Source organism: Nematolebias whitei, chromosome 3, assembly GCF_014905685.2.
Source record: "Nematolebias whitei isolate Nwh7 chromosome 3, NemWhi1, whole genome shotgun sequence".
Classification (NCBI taxonomy): Eukaryota; Metazoa; Chordata; class Actinopteri; order Cyprinodontiformes; family Rivulidae; genus Nematolebias; species Nematolebias whitei.
Window position 1 is genome coordinate 11,127,367 of NC_056500.1, and position 20,644 is coordinate 11,148,010.

Genomic DNA, 20,644 nt, shown 5'->3' on the forward strand with positions numbered 1-20,644 from the left:
TACACATATGATCTTTTAGCTGATATTTTGCTAATTTTAGCCTATGTTCTCCTAATCTTAACTTTAACAATTCACTTAATAATTCATTCAAAACATGCATATAGGCTGCCTTCAGGCCCAAGCCTCCTTTGCAAAAGAGATCAGTGATCTCAATGGGATTTGCCTGGTTGAATAAAGGTTAATAAAATAAAATAAATCTGTTAGCAAAATCATTCAGCACTCAGCATTCACACGGACTTTTCCCAGAAAATGCAATATCCCCAGTATATATTACATGTTGTACCTGGGGTTGTTTTCAGCCAACATTGCTCCATTTTTCCTCCAGGTGATCTGAGGTGGTGGCACTCCACTGACTGCACATTCAAGAGCTGCTGGCTTGTTGATATGGACTGACACAGTCTGGGCGCCGTCCTTAATAACTGGAGGTACTGAGGGAGCAGTTGTCGATATTGATATGTTGTTTTCTCTTTTGTGGATAAATCCAGTTTAATTAAGTACGGTAGTCAAGATGGCCAAATAATAGCGTTTAAACTCTATAAAACATTAGTTTGTCTCTTATGTTCTGTAACTGTACCGTTAACAGTCAGGTTGAACAGGCGTGTGGTCTTCCCAACAACGTTACTCGCCACACAGGTGTACTGAGCTCTGTCAGAGAGCTCTGCCATGTTGATCTGTAAGTAGTGGCCATCAGAGAGAAGACGCACACGAGCAGAGGTCTACAAAAGGGACACAAATAATTTCAAAATAAAAGTCAGGAGTCAGTTTTATACTGATATAAAGGAATGTGTTTATTAACTGACCTGCAGCAATTTGCCGTCTTTGAGCCACGTCAGAGTTGGAGGTGGAACAGCATCAGACTTGCACTCCAGAGTTACCTGTCTGTTCTGCAGGACTGACAGATCCTGAGGCGTGTTTTCTCCCGCGATGTTAGGGGGAACTGAGAGAGGCACCAACCAGAGAAATGAGCTGATATGAATGACATAATACAGAAGCTAAAACAACTAAAAATAACTGGCTAACTATCAAGAAAACTTTCAAAAATCTCTGAACAGAAAATAAGTGGTGAAAGCTGCACAGAAGTCTGTTGGAGTCAGTTTCTCTACCATCACAGACATCTACACCTCTAGATGCAGGAAGAGGGCCAATTGCATCATGAAGGACCCCACTCACCCAGCACACACACTTTTCCCCCCGCTCCCTTCAGGAAGGAGGTTAAGGAGCATTAAGTGTAGAACCACTAGACTGAGGAACAGCTTCTACCCTGAGGCTGTTAGACTCATGAATCTTTAACCAGAATAATCACTGTGAAAAATCACATCATGTTGCTGCTGATCTGTTTCATGTTGCTGCTGATCTGTTTCATGTTGCTGCTGATCTGTTCCATGTTGCTGCTGATCTGTTCCATGTTGCTGTGTTCATTTGTGCTCATCGGCTCACACAGAGTCATGTTTGTGCTGCTGTTCGACGTAATGTGTTCAATGTTTTTATGCTATTAGTGCTTGGTGTATATTTAGTTGATGTTTTTCTTGGTTCATATCTTAGATCTTTTTGCTGTTTTTCTTTTACGTTTTATTGTTGGATGTAACTGGGACCCTGTGTACATAATTTCATTCCACCACATGTACCACATGGGGTGCGAATGACAAATAAAGAATCTTGAATCCTTGAATAATGATTCAGTAAGCCCCATCCATCCATCCATCCATCCATCCATCCATCCATCCATCCATCCACATCCATCATAATCCCAGAATTTTTCTTTTGTTCAAGTTTTACACATGATACAGTTTTCAACACCAAGGCTGAAGATGACTAATAGGAACATTTTTCTGCTACAATATATATCCCGTGAGACTAATTTTTATTACTCACCATGCACTCGAACAAAAAAATCTTTGCCATCATCTCCTGCTGGGCTGCTGGCTAAGCAGCTGTACCTGCCTGTGTTCTCCAGCTGAGAGCGAGAAAGTTTTTTTTTTAGTAAAATGATTAGGGTATGTTATACCATGAGAAATTATAATGGGATTTGAATAGGAAGAGACTGACCTGTGCTGAGGCTACACGAAGCACCTCTCCTCCACGGAGGAGGTGCTGGTCACTTGTCTCTAGGAGTGGGCGACCATCCTTCAGCCACGTCAGAGTGGGTGTCGGGATACCTGTAGCTTCACACTCCAGCTCCATGACATTATTAACCACCACAGATACTTCTTTTGGTGAACCAGAACTCTTGATGTGTGGAGGGTCTGACAAAGACAATGTAAACCAAACATACTTTTCCTTCTACCACAAATCATAAACTGAAGATTTAAAACTATATTTTTGCTTTAACTCACCCAGAACTTTGAGGTTAAAATGACGGCTAGCTTGACCAGCGTCATTATTTGCCATGCAGGTGTATCGTCCTGTGTTGTTGACCTGGACCGAGCTAAACTGTAAAGTGGTGTTCACGTTGAGGAGATTGATATGACGGTCAGGGACTAAAGTCACGCCATCTGTGAGCCAGGATATGTTAGGGGATGGGGACCCATTAGCAATACACCGCAAAGAAGCCACATTTCCTTTGATTACAGTCACTTCTTCTGTAGTTCCTGCTCCATCCAGACCAGGAGGAACTGAAGGGGAGAGTTCAAGAGCTGAATAACTATTTGCTGTTAGTTTGACTCTGAAAATACTCATTGTAAAAACACATAAACTCACCCTGCACCTGTAGATTATAATGTCTGTTATCCACTCCTGCCCTGTTTGATGCGACACAGGTGTAGCTTCCACTGTCAGACACCTGGATCCGTGTAATCCTGACAGATGTAAAGGAACAATGCCCCACACTGTTAAATATTTAACAGACTATTTGATTTTTATTTTAAATAGTTAGAAACAATTACTGTTAAAATAAAAGCATAATCTCCTACATTGTGATAATTTAATCTTGATTGTTTTTTTTGGGTTAACATAAAAAAGTATCACACCACTTCAAACACAAGAAGGCCTTTGAAAGTGCACGAGCATCCTTTTAAGCTCTCTAACATACCGGAGCATCTGTCCTGCAGACAGAAGTCGTACGTTGGAGGAGACTGGCAGGGGAAGGCCATTCCTCAGCCAGTTGAGCTGCGGCAGAGGATATCCTGTAGCAGCACACTTCATACTGACAGAGCTCTCCAGAACTGCAGTCAGATCCTCAAAAGCCTCACTGTTCCCAAGAATGACCGGAGGAACTGGGGGAACAAATGAGAATAAGATGAGAAGTCTCTTTATAACTAGTCTGTTTATTTTATAACAAATAGATCTTTGCTGGATAATGCATGTAGTGTGTTTTAAAAATGAATTACACTCACCATACACATTCAAATTAAATATTCTGTCCTCCTCTCCAGCTGCATTGGTGGCCACACAAGTATACTTGCCACTGTGGGCAGGATCAGCCTGGGTCACAGTAAGTGTGTCACCGTTTGGACTGACCCTACACATCAGAACAGCAAAAAATCCATATAAGAAAAAATCATTTTAAGCAGAAACAGTTATTATTTCATCTTAATAGTTAGGTAATGGTAAAGACCCATTTCTGGCAACTTCTAGATAAATGTGAGTATTTTATGTCCTCTTTATTCAGAAGCTTAACAAACTACCCTTTTCTGTCTGTAATTTTATAAAACATTTCTATCTTATAAGTATAGCATTCACATAGCGCAATGTGAAATATCTCATATACCACTTTACAATAAGGTTCCCCTTATAGATGGCTAATACATAGTTTATAGATACATTATTAATTCCTCTATAAACACTTTATAAATCATTAATAATTGATTATTGTGCATTAATTAAGGGTGATAGAGACAAAACTGACCAGTTTCTCGCCAAATAGTGAGCCAAAACTGTTCACCTATAGATTTCATCTAGAGTTGTTATAGTAAACATTTCAGACTAAGTTACTAACTTGTAAGCACAATAAGCATTTGTAAACCTATTTTTAATATAATATTGTACTTTATCACTGCATTATAAGTATCTACAGCTAATATTATGTCCTATCCTATACAATTATTAATGATTTATAAAATGTTTATAGAGGAATTAATAACATAAGAATTTATTAGCCATAAGGGGAGCCTTATTGTATTTATACATATTAGCATACTGAGGAATTTAATTTAATTTTTATTGTTTTTATTGCAGGAGATGTATAGATTTATGTACCTGAGCCCTTTCATTCCGGCATTGCTGATGGCCTCTCCATCTTTTAACCACTTTATGGTTGGAGTTGGGGTTCCCTGAGCTTGACAGACCAACTGGATGCTTTTGTTTACAAGTACGCCCATCTCACCAGGCATGTCTGATCCAGAAATACTCGGTGGGACTAAGAGAGAAGTACTGATTATCTGCAATACACTTGTAGAAATGTTTGTGCAATATAATCAAAATAATATTTATTGTTTCTATTTCAACTGCTTATCTAGAATGGGGTTATCCCATGATTATCTGACTCTAAGATGTTCGTGTACCTTGTATAGTGAGGTGGTAACTCTTGTGCGCTTCTCCCTCCCTGTTAGATGCTACACATGTGTATGTTCCACTGTCAGAAAGCTGCAACAGTGCAAACTGTAGTTTGGTTCCTCCTGAGAAGATGTGCATCTCCAGAGACTCTGAGTTCTCTAAGGGGAATATGAAATTACTGTTATTCAAAATACACCAGCAGTGGCAGTCAGTGATACTGATCTTGGTCTACCTATGGACTGTCCATTTTTCAGCCAAATGAGGCTGGGGGGAGGAATTCCAGCAGCATCACATGAGAAAGCAACTGGATTGCTGATGGTTTCCACAACATTTTCCTCTGCTGGGCCATCAATACTGGGGGGAACTGAAGAAACACATCTGTTTAATATTATTAAGCATGTGCAAGCATAATGACAAACATCTGTTTTAGTGATGTTTTATAGACAGACTAAAAAAAGCAGCTACCATGGATGTTCAAGTAGAAGTTCTTGTTCACTTGGCCAGCAACATTTGATGCCATGCAAACAAACTGACCAGTATCAGATACCTGCAGAAAAAAAAAAAAAACATAGTAAAAGACAATAGCAGCAGTGTATATTTAAGTGGAGAATAGTTATTATGACTGATAAACAAAGAAAACAGATGCTAGTTTTACTGGAAAACAACCTCAGAGTGTTTAATCTTTAGGATCTGCCCTTCTGCCAGAATTTCCAGATTTGCAGATTCTGTCACTGCTCTGCCGTTCTTGTACCAGGCGATGACGGGAGGAGGGACAGCGTTGGATTCACACTCCAAGGTTACTGATTTACCAACAAGCCCATTCATTTCCACAGGAGAGTCTCTGCTGTTGCCTCGAATACTTGGAGGGACTGCAAAGTTAGGGAAAGAACTAAAAATCATGAAGCCAAACAAAACCCAAACTCTAAATTTTACTGAAAGTAAAAATGTGGACTGACCAAACACTGTTAGATGGATGTGTTTGTAAGCTTCTCCTGCTGCATTGATGGCCACACAGCTGTACTTCCCCCCATCAGATAGTTTTGCTTTAAGAATCTGTAAAGTGCGACCACCTGAAGACACAAACACAGTTTTTAATTCACAATGTGGCAACATTTAAGTCTTTTCTCTTAATATTTCTTTAATTTGTACCAGTTTCTTGTGCAAAATGTTAAATTTTCTAAACGTGACTCTGACATTACCTGGTACAATGAGAGCATTAGTTTTGGCTTGAATGGGGCCCCTGGAATTTAGCCAGCTCAGTGTGGGAGGAGGGAAACCAGTAGCTTCACAAGAGAGGGACACAAAGTTGTTCACCACTACTGTCACGTTTTCAGGACTCACACCAACAATGGTCGGAGGCACTAAAAGGACAAGAAGAAACCACGTTTTTTCATTTACCTCGAAAACAGTCAATACAGGTTTAGATCCTATTAAATTGACAGTATACATAATAAACCAAAATATCTAATAACTCACCATGAACATTAAGATTAAAATGTTTTTCTGCACTTCCAGCAACATTTTTAGCCGCACATACATAGCGTCCTGTGTCAGAGACCTGTGCAGTCAACACCTAACAAGAAAACACCACTTATCAAGCAAATAATACAAAAATACTGCATACAGCAAATCTAAATATACCAACATCAACATTTATTATGGTCATAATTTGTACCATAACTTTATTTAATTTACAGTGAACCTTGTCTCGTCAAAATGCTGACATTTTTTGCAGAAGCATTTTTGTTGGTCAATTAAAAAAGCTTAAACTAAACTCACAAATATTAAAACAAATTTCAAATTAGGCTAATTCTACATTTGAGATGTGTCAGATCTCCTAATATTAGCCATACCTTTTTCTGATTGATTTTTTATAAATCTCATTAAGTTAGTCCTTTTGGGTAGAAGTACAGGAGTTTGGTGGTTGAACAAGACATTGTAGCGTCAAGTCACATTTATTTATAAAGCACATTTAAAAACAGCAGCAGTTACCAAAGTGCTTAACAATAAAAATCAATGGCAGTAATTTACCGAAAAAAAAAAATTACAAAGTAATTAAAAGCATCTACAGAAAAACATAAAAACACAGAACAATAAAATACTAAATCAAATCGCACTGTGTTAAAAGCCCAAGAAAATAAGTTTTAAACGATATTTAAAAACCAGAAGAGATGTGACCTGTCTAATATTGGGGGACAGATTGTTCCAGGGTTTAGGGCCCATGACTGAAAAAGCCCGATCTCCTCTGAGCTTCAACCTGGTTTTTAGTATAACCAAACTACTACTAGTACTACTAAAAAGGGATAATCTGAAAATGTTTTTATGCATTAATATATTTGTTAAGCCTCTGCCTTTTCTGAATGTTACCTGAAGCATCCGCCCATTGAACAACATTTTATGTGGACCATGAGAATTGATCAGCTGTCCATCTTTAAACCAGGTGATCTGAGGGGTGGGGTTTCCATCTGCATGGCAGTCCAATTGGGTAGTTTTGTTGATCAGGACGATAACTTCCTCAGGCACATCACTGTCTGTTCCTCGTATGCTTGGAGGTACTAGAGAAAGACATAAAGAAAGACATCATGTAACATTGCTCAATTCAACAATATTCAAAACAATGCCTTCACACCAGGGCAATAATTGTCTAATATTTGTGCAACCAAACTCACTCTGCACTCTAACATCATAGTAGATAGAGTCCTCCCCTGCTTCATTGATGGCCACACAAGTGTACCTGCCAGAGTGTTCAAGCTGGGCTCTGGGGATCTGCAACATTCGTCCGCCTGAAAGTGAAACAACTGGGACGGTTAAAACCTGATTCTCTGCCTTGGTTTCTTTTATTGTATGAATTGTCCCACCTGGTAGGATTAAAACTTTGTCATTAGAGGCAAGCAGTTGTCCATCTTTGTACCAGGTGAGTGTTGGAGAGGGAACAGCATTTGTCTCACAGTACAGTGAGATGGGATTGTTAACGATTACATCCCGAACATCGCCACCAAAGCCTGGAACCGATATGGTGTCACCAGCTCCATCAGGTCTGCTGAAATTTGGTGGAACTTAAAAAAATGAGAAAATGTAAACATTACCTCCACTTTAATGATTTTTGAAGTGATTCCCAGTTATGCAGTTGAAACCAGTAAAACGCATATTCATGAATTAACATAAAGGACGTACAAAGTAGTATCTGCACAGAGATAACCCGGTTAACACGCAATCATAAGTCCACCCAGTTCACCTTGTATATTTACATCAAAGTCCTTCTCATCTGCTCCAGCTATGTTAGTGGCGACACAGGTGTAGCGGCCGGTGTCCGACACTTGAGCATGCTTGATCTGAACAATGCGACCATTGGCTGTGACGGACACGTGGTCATCTGCTCTCAGGATCTGTAGAAAACATTTTGTTAGGCTTTAAAAAACAAAATACTCTACAGATAAATGAAAAGACTCAACCTAATCGACCTGTCCATCTTTAAACCACTGCAGCGCTGGAGCAGGAAAGGCCTGAGCTTCACACTCCAGGGTGAGTGTGCTGTTAATCTTGATCTTCACCTCTTTAGGGGCCAGCCCCTCTCCAGGGATATCATTCTTGTTGATCTGTGGAGGAACTTCAGTCAAAAAAAGTTTTGGTCATATATACAATATTATTGGTTTACAGGTATTTCCTTGAAGATGCAGGAATCTCACCATGAACTTTAACCTCATAGTGCTTTAGCGTCTCCCCAGCCTCATTTGTAGCCACACATGTGTACCTCCCTGCATCTTCCTTCTTAGCATTAAGAATCTGCAGTGTTCGCCCACCTGCCAAGGTGAAGATATAATAATAATAATAATAACAACTAGAAAGTTCCTGGAGAAACTTTGATGGGGACTGCCAGGCTGCTGCAGTAGCTGTGGCAGCCATCTTGAATCACAATGGCTCCAAACGTTAATCAGTTTTAGACATTTATCTGATGATTACGTTCTGTGAGTTTCAAACAAATCCAACAGTGAGTTTCTGTTTTCTTCAGGTGACTTAACAGCAGCAGTTAGTGTGAGAAGTGTTCTCTTATTCATTTCCTATGGGGAAATATGGTGTCTTTGTTAGCAAAATATGAGTGTATCTTTGATCTGATCAGGCTAATTAGCTACCTTATCCTGATCAGCATTTGATGTTTATCAACATATCTGAGTTTCATCCAGATAGCTTAAACTTTATTAGCATGCTAGGCTAACAGCTTATTTTCCTGCCAAATCTCTACAGGTGCCCCACCTGACCTCATGTAACAAGGTACTGATGTTATCGCATATGCTAACAGGTGATGCTAATGCTAAGCTAACATGCTCATGCTATCAACTCTTATCTTTGATCTGATCAGGCTAATTAGCTACCTTAAGACTGTCGGGCTAATTAGCTACCTGCATTGCTTTGCAAAGCAAGTGCATTGCCTTGCACTGCTCTCCTATACATTGCAGTGGCAGTCCCCAATAATAATAAAAGTAACATATCCTGATGCATGCTCAATAAAAGTAACAATTTTCTTTTGGCTGCTCCCTTTCTCAGGGGTCGCCACAGCAAACTAACACGAAGACTTGGCAATTGTTTTTACACCTGATGCCCTTCCTGACACAACCACAGACCACTGAGCTACCACAGCCCTCTGTGTGGAGCAGAGAGATGCTATTTAGGGCGCCCAGTTGAGCAGATGGTGGGGGTTAATGGCCTTGCTCAGGAGCCGAGGGTGGGGCAAGCGAGGGTGGAGGCAGTTTTGGGTCCTTTCCCTCCCACATTTTGATGCTGTCGGTCCCGGTAGTCGAACCGGCAACCTTTCGATCACAGGCCCACCTTCTTTAACCTCTGTGCCACTATTCACCCCATTATTATAATACTGTATATATAATACTAAATCAACAATAATCTAATGTAACATTGAAAGTATTTTTATGCTGTTTTGATGCCGAACCTGGAAGAACTCGAACACTGCGAGTGGATTCAAATGGAGTGCCATCTTTGAGCCATGTGACCCGAGCAGGCGGGTAGGACTGGACTTCACACACCAGAGAGGTGGGACTGCTCAGGGTTACTGTAACTTCCTCTGCAGAAATATCAGGGCCTGACCCAGCAATGGTGGGAGAAACTGGCGAAGAAAACGACAGCGATGAAATTTAAAAATAAGTTCATTCCTAAAACAGGTAAATTAAGAGAAGTTGTTTTTGTACCCAGAACGTTGAGGTTGTAATGCCTGCTGCGGTCTCCTGCACTGTTAGAGGCCATGCAGCTGTACCTCCCTGTGTCTGCAACTTGGGCCTCAAAGATTTGGAGAAAACGACCATAAGACACAATCTGGTGGTGCTTGTCAGACACCAACGGTTGTCCGTCCTTCAGCCATTTAATATCTGGGACTGGGTTACCTGGAAAATTATCAAAAAAGTTACCAGAGTTGCCAAGTTAAAAAAAAAAAAAAAACTACTTTCTGTTTAACTTTCATGAAGATATTTTCTGTCTGAAGATGGTGTTTGTTTACCTGATGCCTCACAGGTGAGAGTCAAGTTGTGCTTCTCCTTTACTTTAGTGTCCACTACTGTTCCCTCCTCCACAATCCTCGGTGGAACTGCCAATGAAAATAAATGAACCTGCTCATAGTTTTACTTCAAGTTAAACAAAAACACAAACAACTTCATGGTGCTAAGGCTCTAGATTTGCAGTTACTTGGAAATTATCAATATCGTCGACTTTTTCTATACCTAGAATATCCAGGTCAAAGTTCTTCCTCTCTTCTCCGGCACTGTTAGAGACAACACAAGTATACTTTCCAGCATCCTCCACTGCTGCATGCAACAGACGGAGACTCCGCCCCCCTGGTACGTAAACAAATAATTGCTGAACTCACTCTTTGCCAGAAAAAAAAAAAAAAACACAGCAAAAAGACCCACACAGTTTCTTAAGCATGGCTAAAGTTTTTACAATGCACTAAAACAATATAAATCTAGCACAAATAATTTGAGCTTTTAGGTTGACTGCTATTAAAACTTTTAAAATTCAAGTTTAATGAGATTTAAGGCTACAAGATTTAATAGAAAAATTCTCTTTGGAAAAAAGATGATGAGTATCTATTATGGGGTGACTGTCAGCTACTACCACACCAACTTTTAGCTTAGTATCTGCGAAACTGACTCTGTTTTAGCCACTTTTATATTTGCTCATGCAGATTAACTTTGACATTCATGGAGATTCAAAATGTATGTCACTCTTTTCCCTTTTTGATGGCACCCTTGATAAAAGACAACAAGCAAATAAAATACCAATAAAAAGAGTTTATCCTTACTCTTAATGATCATATTACACTACAGTAGTCCCTCGCTACTTTGCGGTTTGTTTATCGCGGACTCGCTTTATTATGGTTTTTCAAAATAAGATTAAACATGACCACAAGTGGCTGATTAATGGAAGAGCCGCACGATCAGCATGGAATTTTTATTTAAAATAAATTATTTTAAATTATTTAGCACCTTTGTGCAGCCCATACTGCAGAATAAACTTTCTGCTGCAGCTGATCAGCTGTTCACTGTGCAGAGCAGAGAAGTGGGCGTGGCCAAGAGCGCTTGCAGGTGGCAAAGCGCAGAGGAGGCAGGGAGCTGAAATCATGACATTCTGTGCTCTTTTAGAGCGTTTAGAGTTTAGAAACATTGTTTTGAATATTGCAAGAGTGTGGGACGGGTTTAAAACACCTTTATACTCTCTCTCTATATATATATATAAAAATAAACTACTACTTACTACTTGTACTACTATTCCTACTTCACAATTTTTAACTTATCGTGGATCTTCAAGGTACGGATCCCCCTCAATAAACAAGGGACTGCTGTATTACTAAGTAATAAATTGCATCTTAATGGTCTTTGACACTCAGCTGGTCAGGACAATGAAAATCAATCTGTAAAACTCTTTGGCATCACGTACAGCTACTGAATAACCTTTCACACCCTCAAATAAAATCCTAGACAAGAAAACACAACCAGACCTGAGAGGATGCGAACCGAACTAGTTGTCCTGACTGGCTGACCATCCTTCAGCCAGGAGACAGCAGGAAGAGGGATTCCAGAAGCCTCGCAGTTCAGAGCAACTGGGTTCTTCACCGCAACACTTACATTTTCTGGAAACTGCAGCAGGCCTGTTATAGTTGGAGGGACTGATTGTGACAAGAAAATATACAACAAAATATTATACTTCAAACAAAACAACTGATGATTATTGAAAAAATCTGTTAAATGATCTCAAATTCATACCATGTACATTGATGTCGTGTTTGCTCTCGGACTGTCCTGCCACATTAACAGCAAAACAGGTGTACCGCCCTGTGTCGGATAATTTAGCATCTTTAATCTGCAGCAAACTCCCCTCATTAAGGACTTTTGCTCCATGCGGATCTGTTATGGGGCGTCCATCCTTCAGCCATGTGACTGCAGGTCGAGGTATGCCCTCTGCAGTGCAGCGTAGGGTCACATCACCTCCCTTAGTCACTGTAACAGCATCCGTGTCATCCTTGCCATGTCTGATGGAAGGGCGAACTGCAACAAAACAAAATGTTTTATTAAACTCACTCAAAAGTATTTTGCTAATATTTATTCCAAATAATTCATATTAAATCTTCCCAAAATGATATTACTCCATATAATCATAGTAGACAATGTGGGGGTGTTATGCTTAAAGTAAAAAGATATGAGATTCAGCTGTCTATGCTTTATAGAATAGTTTAAAACAAACCTAAAAGATGCTTCTCATTTTAAAAGTTTAGTTCAAATGAAGTCAAGTCCATCAGTGAACAAGTTTATTTTTATTCACCTCACTTAATTTAATGGAAATGATTTATTCTGTTATAAAAGCAGGAATATTTAGTGAGTTTCTTACACTTCATTTTTGTCAATGTAATTTTCTCATCTTTCTTGATATAAAGAACAAACTAACTTTGATGTTGATGATGTGTGATGTTGTCGACTTATATACCATAAACCTGCAGTCTGTAATCCTTAGAGGTGGTGCCGCTATCGCTGGAGGCTGTGCAGGTGTAGGAGCCAGTATCTGTTCTCTCAGCACTGGAAATCTGCAGCTGTCGGCCTCCTGACAAAACCCTGAGCCGCTGGTCTGACTTCAGGTCATGACCTAAAACATGTAACACACGTGATGTAAAGTGCTCAAACGTAATCCAGGCTCTGACTGTAACTTCTTGTTTCTTACCGTCCTTCACCCATGTAAGGCTGGGAGGCGGAATACCACTGGACTCACACACCAAAGTGATGAAACCTCCTTCAATCACTGTCAGAGGAGACACCTCCTCTGCGCCACGGATAACAGGAGGAACTGCAATGACAGTATGATACCTGAAGGAGGTGGAGGCGCTCAAATAAAACTAAATGGCAGCAGAACACTTTTCCAGACCTGCACAGATTTATTTCATATCAAGCTGCTCGACTGCGATGGCAGCATGCAGCTCTGAGATATTCCTGCAGCTGGCGGTTGAAGTGTGATGCTGATCTCTGTTGAGCCGTTATTATGCAATACATATTTTTTAACACTTTTAATGTTGTCTTTATTTCTTTTTTGTTCTTGTTATTGTTTTTATGTATATGAGCATATGTACCGGTATGTGTAGATGGGTGGAGACCTGGAAACTGACGGACTGAATTGCCATTTGAGGATAAATAAAGTTGAATCCAAGAAAATAATCCAAATCTGAGAGTACGGCAAGCTGTTCGTGTATTTTTTATTTTTTATTTATTTTTTTGCTATTCTTGATTCAAGTGTTATTTCTGCCCACTAGCTCACAAATACACTGTAGCCAGTTGCACATTTAGTTGCATGCTTTCATTTCCCTTCATTAATCTAATCTAATCTAATCTAATCTCATCTAATTGAATCTAAACTAATTAGCAAATATTCTAACTAGTACTACTTTTTTGCCAATTAGTGACATTAGACACTCTAGTCTGATAGTACAACCCAAAAGTTTAACTAGTCCACTTGTAAAGTCTAAAATGCACAATTCTAGTCAAATAGTTGACAAAATTTTCCCTTAAAAGCGAAATTATTTGCTTAACTAATGCATCTGATAATGTAAAGACCAAATTTAGTTGCACTTGTTGACGTTTTTAGGTACAGTAGTCAACTAGTAACAACAACAAAAAAAGTGTCAACTAGTCGACTAGTGAGCATTTTAAAGGTACTGTAACTAGATCACTACAATGCCTAACAATTGAACTAGTTGACTAGTGCACATATATGACAGTCAGTTTAGTAGACATCATTTGAGTTAACTTGTATGACAGTCATTGGTTAGTCTGTTCCAGTAGTCCACTAGTAAGAAGATTTAGGCTACTAAAAACAGCTGACTAGTTAGATTTATGTTTCAACCAGTTGGACAAAAGTGTTAAGCTTGTGCTCTAAAATGTTGAACTTGTTTGACAAATCATGCAACTAGTGCTGGAAATGAAGGGTCCAAAACGATGCTTGATAAAAGGATGTCAAATAAATCCGCATATGGCTTGCCTTAATCATAGTGTTGATGAGGCTCTACGGCATGAACATTTATTATTTAGAAAAAGCCAAACAGTCACTTTTTTAGACCAACACTGTTTAGACCTATTTATTTTTACACAGTAACATTTATATTAACTCAAGTGTATTTCCTTATTAACATATCTCACAATTACACGTGGAAAAACCTCCACAAACTTACCCCAAACAATGACGTTGAAGTTCTTCTCTGTTTTTCCTGCAACATTGGTAGCTTCACAAGTATACCTTCCTGAGTCCTGCACCTGAACGCTGTCGACCTACCAATTCAAAAACAAATCAGTGAATTTAAGTAATAAGGCCCTTAAATCAAAAGCCCAAGTGTCTGTTAAATTTAATAAAGAGCTATGTTCAGGTTGTTTCTTACATGTTATATATTATCTTTTAAACTCTACCTTGATTAAACTACCATCTGCAGAAACAGTCAGACCAGGTTTCCGAAAGAGAGGTCGGCCATCTTTGCGCCAGGAGAGGGCAGGCGGAGGGACTGCGTCGCTCTGGCAGTGCAGCTCCACTAGGAGACCGAGCATCACTGTAGCATTCACTTCCTCACCCTTGATGTTCGGGGGCACTGAGTCAGACATGAGTGTAGGTCAACAAAATGTTTCGGTGCTGGAGTAAATGCTCATGGACCAAAGAGAAACTCTCAAGTGTGATTGTTGGCCAATAGTTTGAATCTCTTTTTGCATCACAAGTCATTCTTAGTGCATATTATACCACAGAGCCATCTTAATGTGCAGGCATTTCCTCAGGTTATCTCACGAATAAATTAAATCTGTGATGATGGGAATCTGAGACTCTTTGAGAAATACATCCAAATCAAGATTTATGAGTCAGAATAAATTTGAGCAGCCTAATTTTATTGAAGTTCATGAAATCTAATTTCTATAGAAAATGTTCATGTTTTAGGGTTAGCCAGACAACAAAAATGAAAGTTGCTTTAATTACCCATTGTGTACAATAAATAGAGCATACGTCGATTGATATTTTATTACAAAAACCCGTGAGCCCACAAAAAAACAAAATAATAACAGACAGCCATGGAGTAAAAGCAAATTATGGCCTTCTGTATGCCCATGACTGAAGTCTAAAACAAGAACTAACTTTATCACGCAATTTGTTTAAACAAAATTCCTCCTTTTTTGGCCAAATTGGGTCTGGTTTAATAAATGCAGTACTTTCATATCAGTTTCCATTGCACTCAAGTTTTTTGGGTTAACAAAGACTAAGTCAGTGAGGAGCATAAGAAACATACCCTCTGCTCGGATTTGACCAAAAGCAGGGAGCGACTAGACGCAATTACCAATAAATCTGCTTCTGTTTTTGAGAACAAGCCCTTTTTCTTGCTTTATACAGGAAATTCAAACTAATTCAAAACTTTATAACTAAAACATTAACACTTGTTCAGGGGTTTCATCAGATGTAATTATTTTAATATGCAACCTTTCACCAGAATGAAAACGTCTATCTCAAAACTATCAAATCTTCTGGCTAAAATATATTTCTAATATTACTAACTCTATTTTAATATAGTGTAAGTTTGATTATGAGGAACAAAACAGCACAACCATTAAAAATGCAAATTTAAAACTAAAATCTACACTGAGTTTAATTCATTAATGTTCAGTATTGCTTATCGTAAAATTAGGACACATTTGCTCTTTAATCCTGAAAGTGGTGCCTTTTGTATACATAAAAAGAGTACTATGAAATTATTTTTATAAATGTACATTAATGCATGAAAAAAGGTTTGCAAGCCAAGCCAAAAAAAAAAACTTTTATAATTCTTTAATATTCTTAAAACAAGAACCAGAAAACTTGACTATGAAGAACTTCTGGTAAAACTTTTCAAAGCACTTTTTTCTTACTGTATAATAAGTGATGATTTTGTGCAAATAAAAGTTGCTCACAACACTATAAAGTTGAGTTTTACAATGTGCAAATGCTTTTTCAAAAGCAAAGTTGCTTCTATATAAGTATATATAACAACTGAGAAATAATTATCTCACCATAAACTTTCAGATCGTATTCTTTGTGTTGTTCTCCTCCAGCATTCACTGCCACACAAGTGTACCTGCCAGTGTCACTGACCTGAGCGCTAGTCAGAGACAAGATTCTGCCACCAGACAGCACCTGAGATGAAAACAGAGTCCAAATATTTACACTCATCAATAAACATGATATGCATTCAGTAAAATGTCTCATAAAGAAATTACATCTATCAGGGTCCACATTTGCAATCTGAGAATGAATAAATTCTCATGAATCTGAGAATAAATAAGTATATAGGGCACCTGTATGCCATGTGAAATGCTTGCCACAGGGCTGCCATCTTTTAACCATGTCAGACTGGGCGTAGGAACTCCGGAGGCCTCACACTCCAACTTGGCAGCCTCGTTCACCACAACTGTAACTGTACCACCTCGGCTAGAAATGACTGGAGGTACTGTAGAAAATAGACGCAGGATGTAATGTGGATCAGACCCATTACACACATAATTGAGCAAATCTTTGTCTAATTTAAACCAAACCCACCAAACACTTGCAGGCTGTAAAGTATCTCTGCAACTCCAGCCAGGTTGACGGCTACACATCTGTACATTCCAGCGTCAGACGTCTGAGCCTGTTCAATCTCCAGCACTTGGCCGCGCTTCAGGATCAACAGGCCAGCTGCACTGACCAGAGGGCGGCCATCTTTGTACCATGTGATCGCTGCAATATAAAAGCAGTGCAGTGTTTGCTTAGACCATTACATCGCCTTGAAAAAAAGCCTCAGTTAAATATATAATATTAGCGCGTTTGTAAAAGAGACATTTTATACCTAAATTTAACAAATCAGAGTGAGTCACACAGGTGTTACAAAAGTGTGCTTCCATTTTCACTTCCAAATACCACACCAATATTTTCACCATTTATAACTTTATATCTTGTACAGTACATTAAGAAGATTAGGTTGCCCATCGAAGATACTGCAAAGCTCAGTGATCAAAGTAAAACTAAGAAAATCTGATTCTCACCAGGTAAAGGTCTTCCTGTGGCCTTGCACTCCAACAGACTAGAAAAGCCCGACAGGATGGTTCGATTGATGATATCTCCAGAGGAGGAGATGCTGGGAGGCTCTGAGAGACAAACAGTTCGAAATTTAAAAAAGATTTTCACATTTTGACCTTATTTCTTGATCACAGATGATGAATGGAATGATGAGGTAAACCATAATCCAGGAAACAGACATGCAGAGAGAATGTGTGGAGTATCTGGACTATACCATGAACGCTCAGTCGGATGTGCTGTTTGGCTTCACCAGCTGCATTTGTGGCCAGGCAGGTGTATTTCCCAGAATCCTCCAGTCTTGCTTCTGTGATCTTTAGTGTCCTTCCTCCTGAATGCAGCTGCAGTGGTTGAAGACACGGACAGGACAAAGAGGTTTTAGAGCGGTGAATACCTTCTGAGTTTAAATCGGAGCAGAAAAGTATGCTCTCAAAATCTAGTGATTCTGTCAGGAAACAACAATTTCAATTTTAAATGCAATCATAAAATCACAAAAAAATATTCTATTTATGATTTTCACTGAGAATAAAATGGAAAACTTTTTGTTTGTGTTGCTTACAGCTAGAAAAAAAAAAGATAAATTCCTCGTGCTTTAGAATGTAGTTACGTTACTAAAAAGTATTGGATCCCCCACAAATTTTATTCCAATCTACATGATAGTGTTAAAACACTACACTTAAAGGGTTGACAAATGACTAGAAAATAATAATAAACATTTATAACATGTAATACATTAGAGTAAACAATTTTTATGTATTTTTGGGAGAGTATTCTACAGATTTTTAAATTATGATTAATGTCAAGTTGCAACAAAAAAGTAAAAGTACTTGATATAATAAGAACAATTGACCCAATGAACCAAATCACTGTTAAACTGTGACACTTGGTAACAACCGGTGTAATATCCTGTTTATTATGTTGTTCTGTTCATTGAAACATTCATTAAAATAAAGTCTTACACAGTTTAGGGCATGGCAGACAACTTTCTTGCACATATGGTTACCCTGAATTTATGACTTTAAATTAGACTCAGTGAATGAGGACCAACCTTGAGGTGCTCCTTTGTTGTGTCCACAGGTCGGCCATCTTTAATCCAGGTGATGCTGGGTGGAGGGATGCCACTGGAGATGCACTCCAAACTGATGGACTTCTGAAGCACCACTGAGCGCTCGGGAGACCCGGTCCCTCGGATGGTTGGAGGAACTCAAGAGTTAAAATAATTTTATTTTCTTGAAACCATTTTACAAACTTAAATGAAACATTAATGAATAGCAAAAGAGAGGTATTTATCCAAAGCAGAAGCTTTCATGCAGCTTGGATTTAAAGTAGATACAATAAACTTAAACATATGTAAAACTACTGTGATCTTTTCTTTAGTCTCAGTAATTTTTTTTTTTTTTTTACCTTGTACGACAACACTGAAGTTCTTCTCATGTTCTCCTGCTTCATTAGTGGCCACGCACTGAAAACGAGTTGAGTCAGAAACCTGAGCACGGGAAACAACCAGTCGTCTCCCGCTCACTGCAATCCGCAACCCTTCCCCCTGCCTGAGAGGTTTCCCATCCTTATACCAGCTGGAAAAAAAAAATTATGGTGACTTTGTGCGTCTGTGCGTTTGTTTATGCATTGGACAAACGTCTTACATGATGACAGGTGCAGGTGTCCCTGTGGTGTGACACTCAAGCTCCAAAGGGCTGTTGACTAAAACTGTGCTGAGCGTCACCTCATCAGATCCCTCAATGACAGGAGGAACTACGAGAAGCAGGAGTGACATCACAATTCAGATAAAATAAGTAATTAGCAAAAAACAACTACTAAAAATATAGACAATATTCTCTGTATTCAGTTATTGACCGACATCAGTATTTTAAGTTTTTTTCATGTGTTAGATCGGAAAGGCCACACTGAAGTAGCAGATGTCCTTTTCCCACAGAATGCACACATGGAGGTAACAGGAGCTGCTTCAGCAGAAACAAACCACATCGCTTCACATTACACATGAGTTGTCGTGGCCGAGTGGTTAAGGCGATGGACTAGAAATCCATTGGGGTCTCCCCGCGCAGGTTCGAATCCTGCCGACAACGTTTTTCTAGCTGACAAACTGACTTCTCTGGCGTTTGCTCACAGAGGATTAATGATGAGCTGCAAAGGCAATTTGTTTCAGGGCCAGAGGAAAAGCGCTCATATTCATTCATGTATTGATCTAAAGGGCTTAAAAAGGACTTGAAACCACATTGGACTATCAAAAACAATTATGTTGAGTAATGCTAATAAACTGCTTTTAGAATATGTGGAAATAAATCTGATAATATTAATAGCAGTCAGCACACCAGGGGTTGGAGTAAAAACTGTTACATGTCTGGAGGACTGTGTTTTTTCCCCTCTTGTTTGTCTGCTTAGGTGCAGAATGCAGACTGGTGCCAATTTGGAGGTTTGAACTCGGATTGGTTTGGGAGTTGGAAAGGACCAATCAGGACTCAGTACTGCCCTATAAAGGAAGCTCTCCTGTGCTATTTTTTTGTTTTTGTTTGTTTGTTTGTTTTCCCCCTCCATGCTGATGACTGTTTGGCACACCTGTGTTGCTGATCTGGAGCAGTGCTTTTTGTATAAGGTTTGTGGTGGGAGTTAGAGGACTAGTCAAGTTTGGGGTACCCTGTACACTTCCACACTTAGGATAATCCAAAAAAGTTAAATCTGGTCCTCTGGACATTCAAAAAACAAAACAAAATAAAGCAAAACAACAAAAAAATGTAGAAACGTTTCGTCTCTCATCCGAGAGACTTCCTCAGTCTGAGGTGCTGTATTCAGCTCAGTCTCAAATAGCACCTTCTCAGAGTGGATCAACCAGTTTTGCTGCTGACAACCAAAACCAGCTGATCACATGCTCAAGAAGGACCATCAGCCTAACAATGGATCATTAGCACACTGATGCTGTTTACTGTTCACAGAGGGCTGAGTGATACTAGCAATCACAGATTTGTAAGAGGGGGACAGTTGAACCCGGAGGCCTCCACCCCTGTTTAACGATGGACGATTTCTTTTCACAAAGATGGCCTCCTTTACTCCTCTCTCAAACCATCGTTCCTCTCTGTCCAGGATGTGAACATCTTCATCCCTGAAAGAGTGACCGCTGGCCTGGAGATGAGTGTAGACCGCAGAGTCCTGGCCTGATGATGTTGATCTTCTGTGCTGGGCCATCCTTTTGGCCAGTGGCTGTTTAGTTTCCCCGATGTAAGACTGATCACAGCCCTCCTGACACTGAACAGCATACACAACATTGCTCTGTTTGTGCCGGGGGACTGGATCTTTGGGATGAACCAGTCTTTGCCGTAATGTATTTTGGGGTTTAAAAGCCACTGGGACGTTATGTTTAGAAAATAAACGTCTCAGTTTCTCTGATACTCCCTCAACATATGGAATGACCACTGGTCTGGGTCTGGGTTCCTCCTTTTCACCTGTTGGCTGACTGGAGTCCTGTTTGGGTTTCTTCTCTGCTTTCAGTTATTGACCGACATCGGTATTTTAAGTTTTTTTCATGTGTTAGGTCGGAAAGGCC

The 20,644-nt window shown here is 39.4% G+C and overlaps 1 protein-coding gene and 1 non-coding gene across 2 annotated transcripts in view; one reads left to right on the forward strand and one right to left on the reverse strand.

Annotated features, from left to right (window-relative positions):
• The window catches only part of hmcn1 (hemicentin 1), an 80,791-nt gene that overhangs the window by 14,343 nt on the left and 45,804 nt on the right, over window positions 1-20,644 (reverse strand). The window contains exons 33-73 of the mRNA XM_037697984.1: window positions 18,732-18,840; window positions 18,493-18,662; window positions 18,137-18,291; window positions 17,306-17,429; window positions 17,058-17,159; window positions 16,576-16,752; window positions 16,335-16,486; window positions 16,050-16,173; window positions 14,436-14,611; window positions 14,204-14,300; window positions 12,706-12,828; window positions 12,475-12,630; window positions 11,757-12,038; window positions 11,492-11,659; window positions 10,215-10,328; window positions 9,995-10,081; window positions 9,690-9,881; window positions 9,434-9,607; window positions 8,178-8,291; window positions 7,953-8,098; window positions 7,727-7,877; window positions 7,350-7,547; window positions 7,161-7,274; window positions 6,859-7,046; window positions 5,968-6,064; window positions 5,691-5,852; window positions 5,448-5,561; window positions 5,158-5,360; window positions 4,957-5,038; window positions 4,732-4,855; window positions 4,500-4,669; window positions 4,195-4,354; window positions 3,333-3,457; window positions 3,029-3,212; window positions 2,698-2,795; window positions 2,334-2,612; window positions 2,047-2,243; window positions 1,873-1,954; window positions 801-937; window positions 575-716; window positions 284-428 (exon numbers count right to left, since the gene is read on the reverse strand). Coding sequence (XP_037553912.1) covers window positions 284-428; window positions 575-716; window positions 801-937; window positions 1,873-1,954; window positions 2,047-2,243; window positions 2,334-2,612; window positions 2,698-2,795; window positions 3,029-3,212; window positions 3,333-3,457; window positions 4,195-4,354; window positions 4,500-4,669; window positions 4,732-4,855; window positions 4,957-5,038; window positions 5,158-5,360; window positions 5,448-5,561; window positions 5,691-5,852; window positions 5,968-6,064; window positions 6,859-7,046; window positions 7,161-7,274; window positions 7,350-7,547; window positions 7,727-7,877; window positions 7,953-8,098; window positions 8,178-8,291; window positions 9,434-9,607; window positions 9,690-9,881; window positions 9,995-10,081; window positions 10,215-10,328; window positions 11,492-11,659; window positions 11,757-12,038; window positions 12,475-12,630; window positions 12,706-12,828; window positions 14,204-14,300; window positions 14,436-14,611; window positions 16,050-16,173; window positions 16,335-16,486; window positions 16,576-16,752; window positions 17,058-17,159; window positions 17,306-17,429; window positions 18,137-18,291; window positions 18,493-18,662; window positions 18,732-18,840 — 6,094 coding nt within the window. The remainder of the gene's footprint in view (window positions 1-283; window positions 429-574; window positions 717-800; window positions 938-1,872; window positions 1,955-2,046; window positions 2,244-2,333; window positions 2,613-2,697; window positions 2,796-3,028; window positions 3,213-3,332; window positions 3,458-4,194; window positions 4,355-4,499; window positions 4,670-4,731; window positions 4,856-4,956; window positions 5,039-5,157; window positions 5,361-5,447; window positions 5,562-5,690; window positions 5,853-5,967; window positions 6,065-6,858; window positions 7,047-7,160; window positions 7,275-7,349; window positions 7,548-7,726; window positions 7,878-7,952; window positions 8,099-8,177; window positions 8,292-9,433; window positions 9,608-9,689; window positions 9,882-9,994; window positions 10,082-10,214; window positions 10,329-11,491; window positions 11,660-11,756; window positions 12,039-12,474; window positions 12,631-12,705; window positions 12,829-14,203; window positions 14,301-14,435; window positions 14,612-16,049; window positions 16,174-16,334; window positions 16,487-16,575; window positions 16,753-17,057; window positions 17,160-17,305; window positions 17,430-18,136; window positions 18,292-18,492; window positions 18,663-18,731; window positions 18,841-20,644) is intronic.
• On the forward strand, window positions 19,091-19,172 carry trnas-aga. Its single transcript has one exon. It is a non-coding gene; the product is annotated as a tRNA-Ser (tRNA).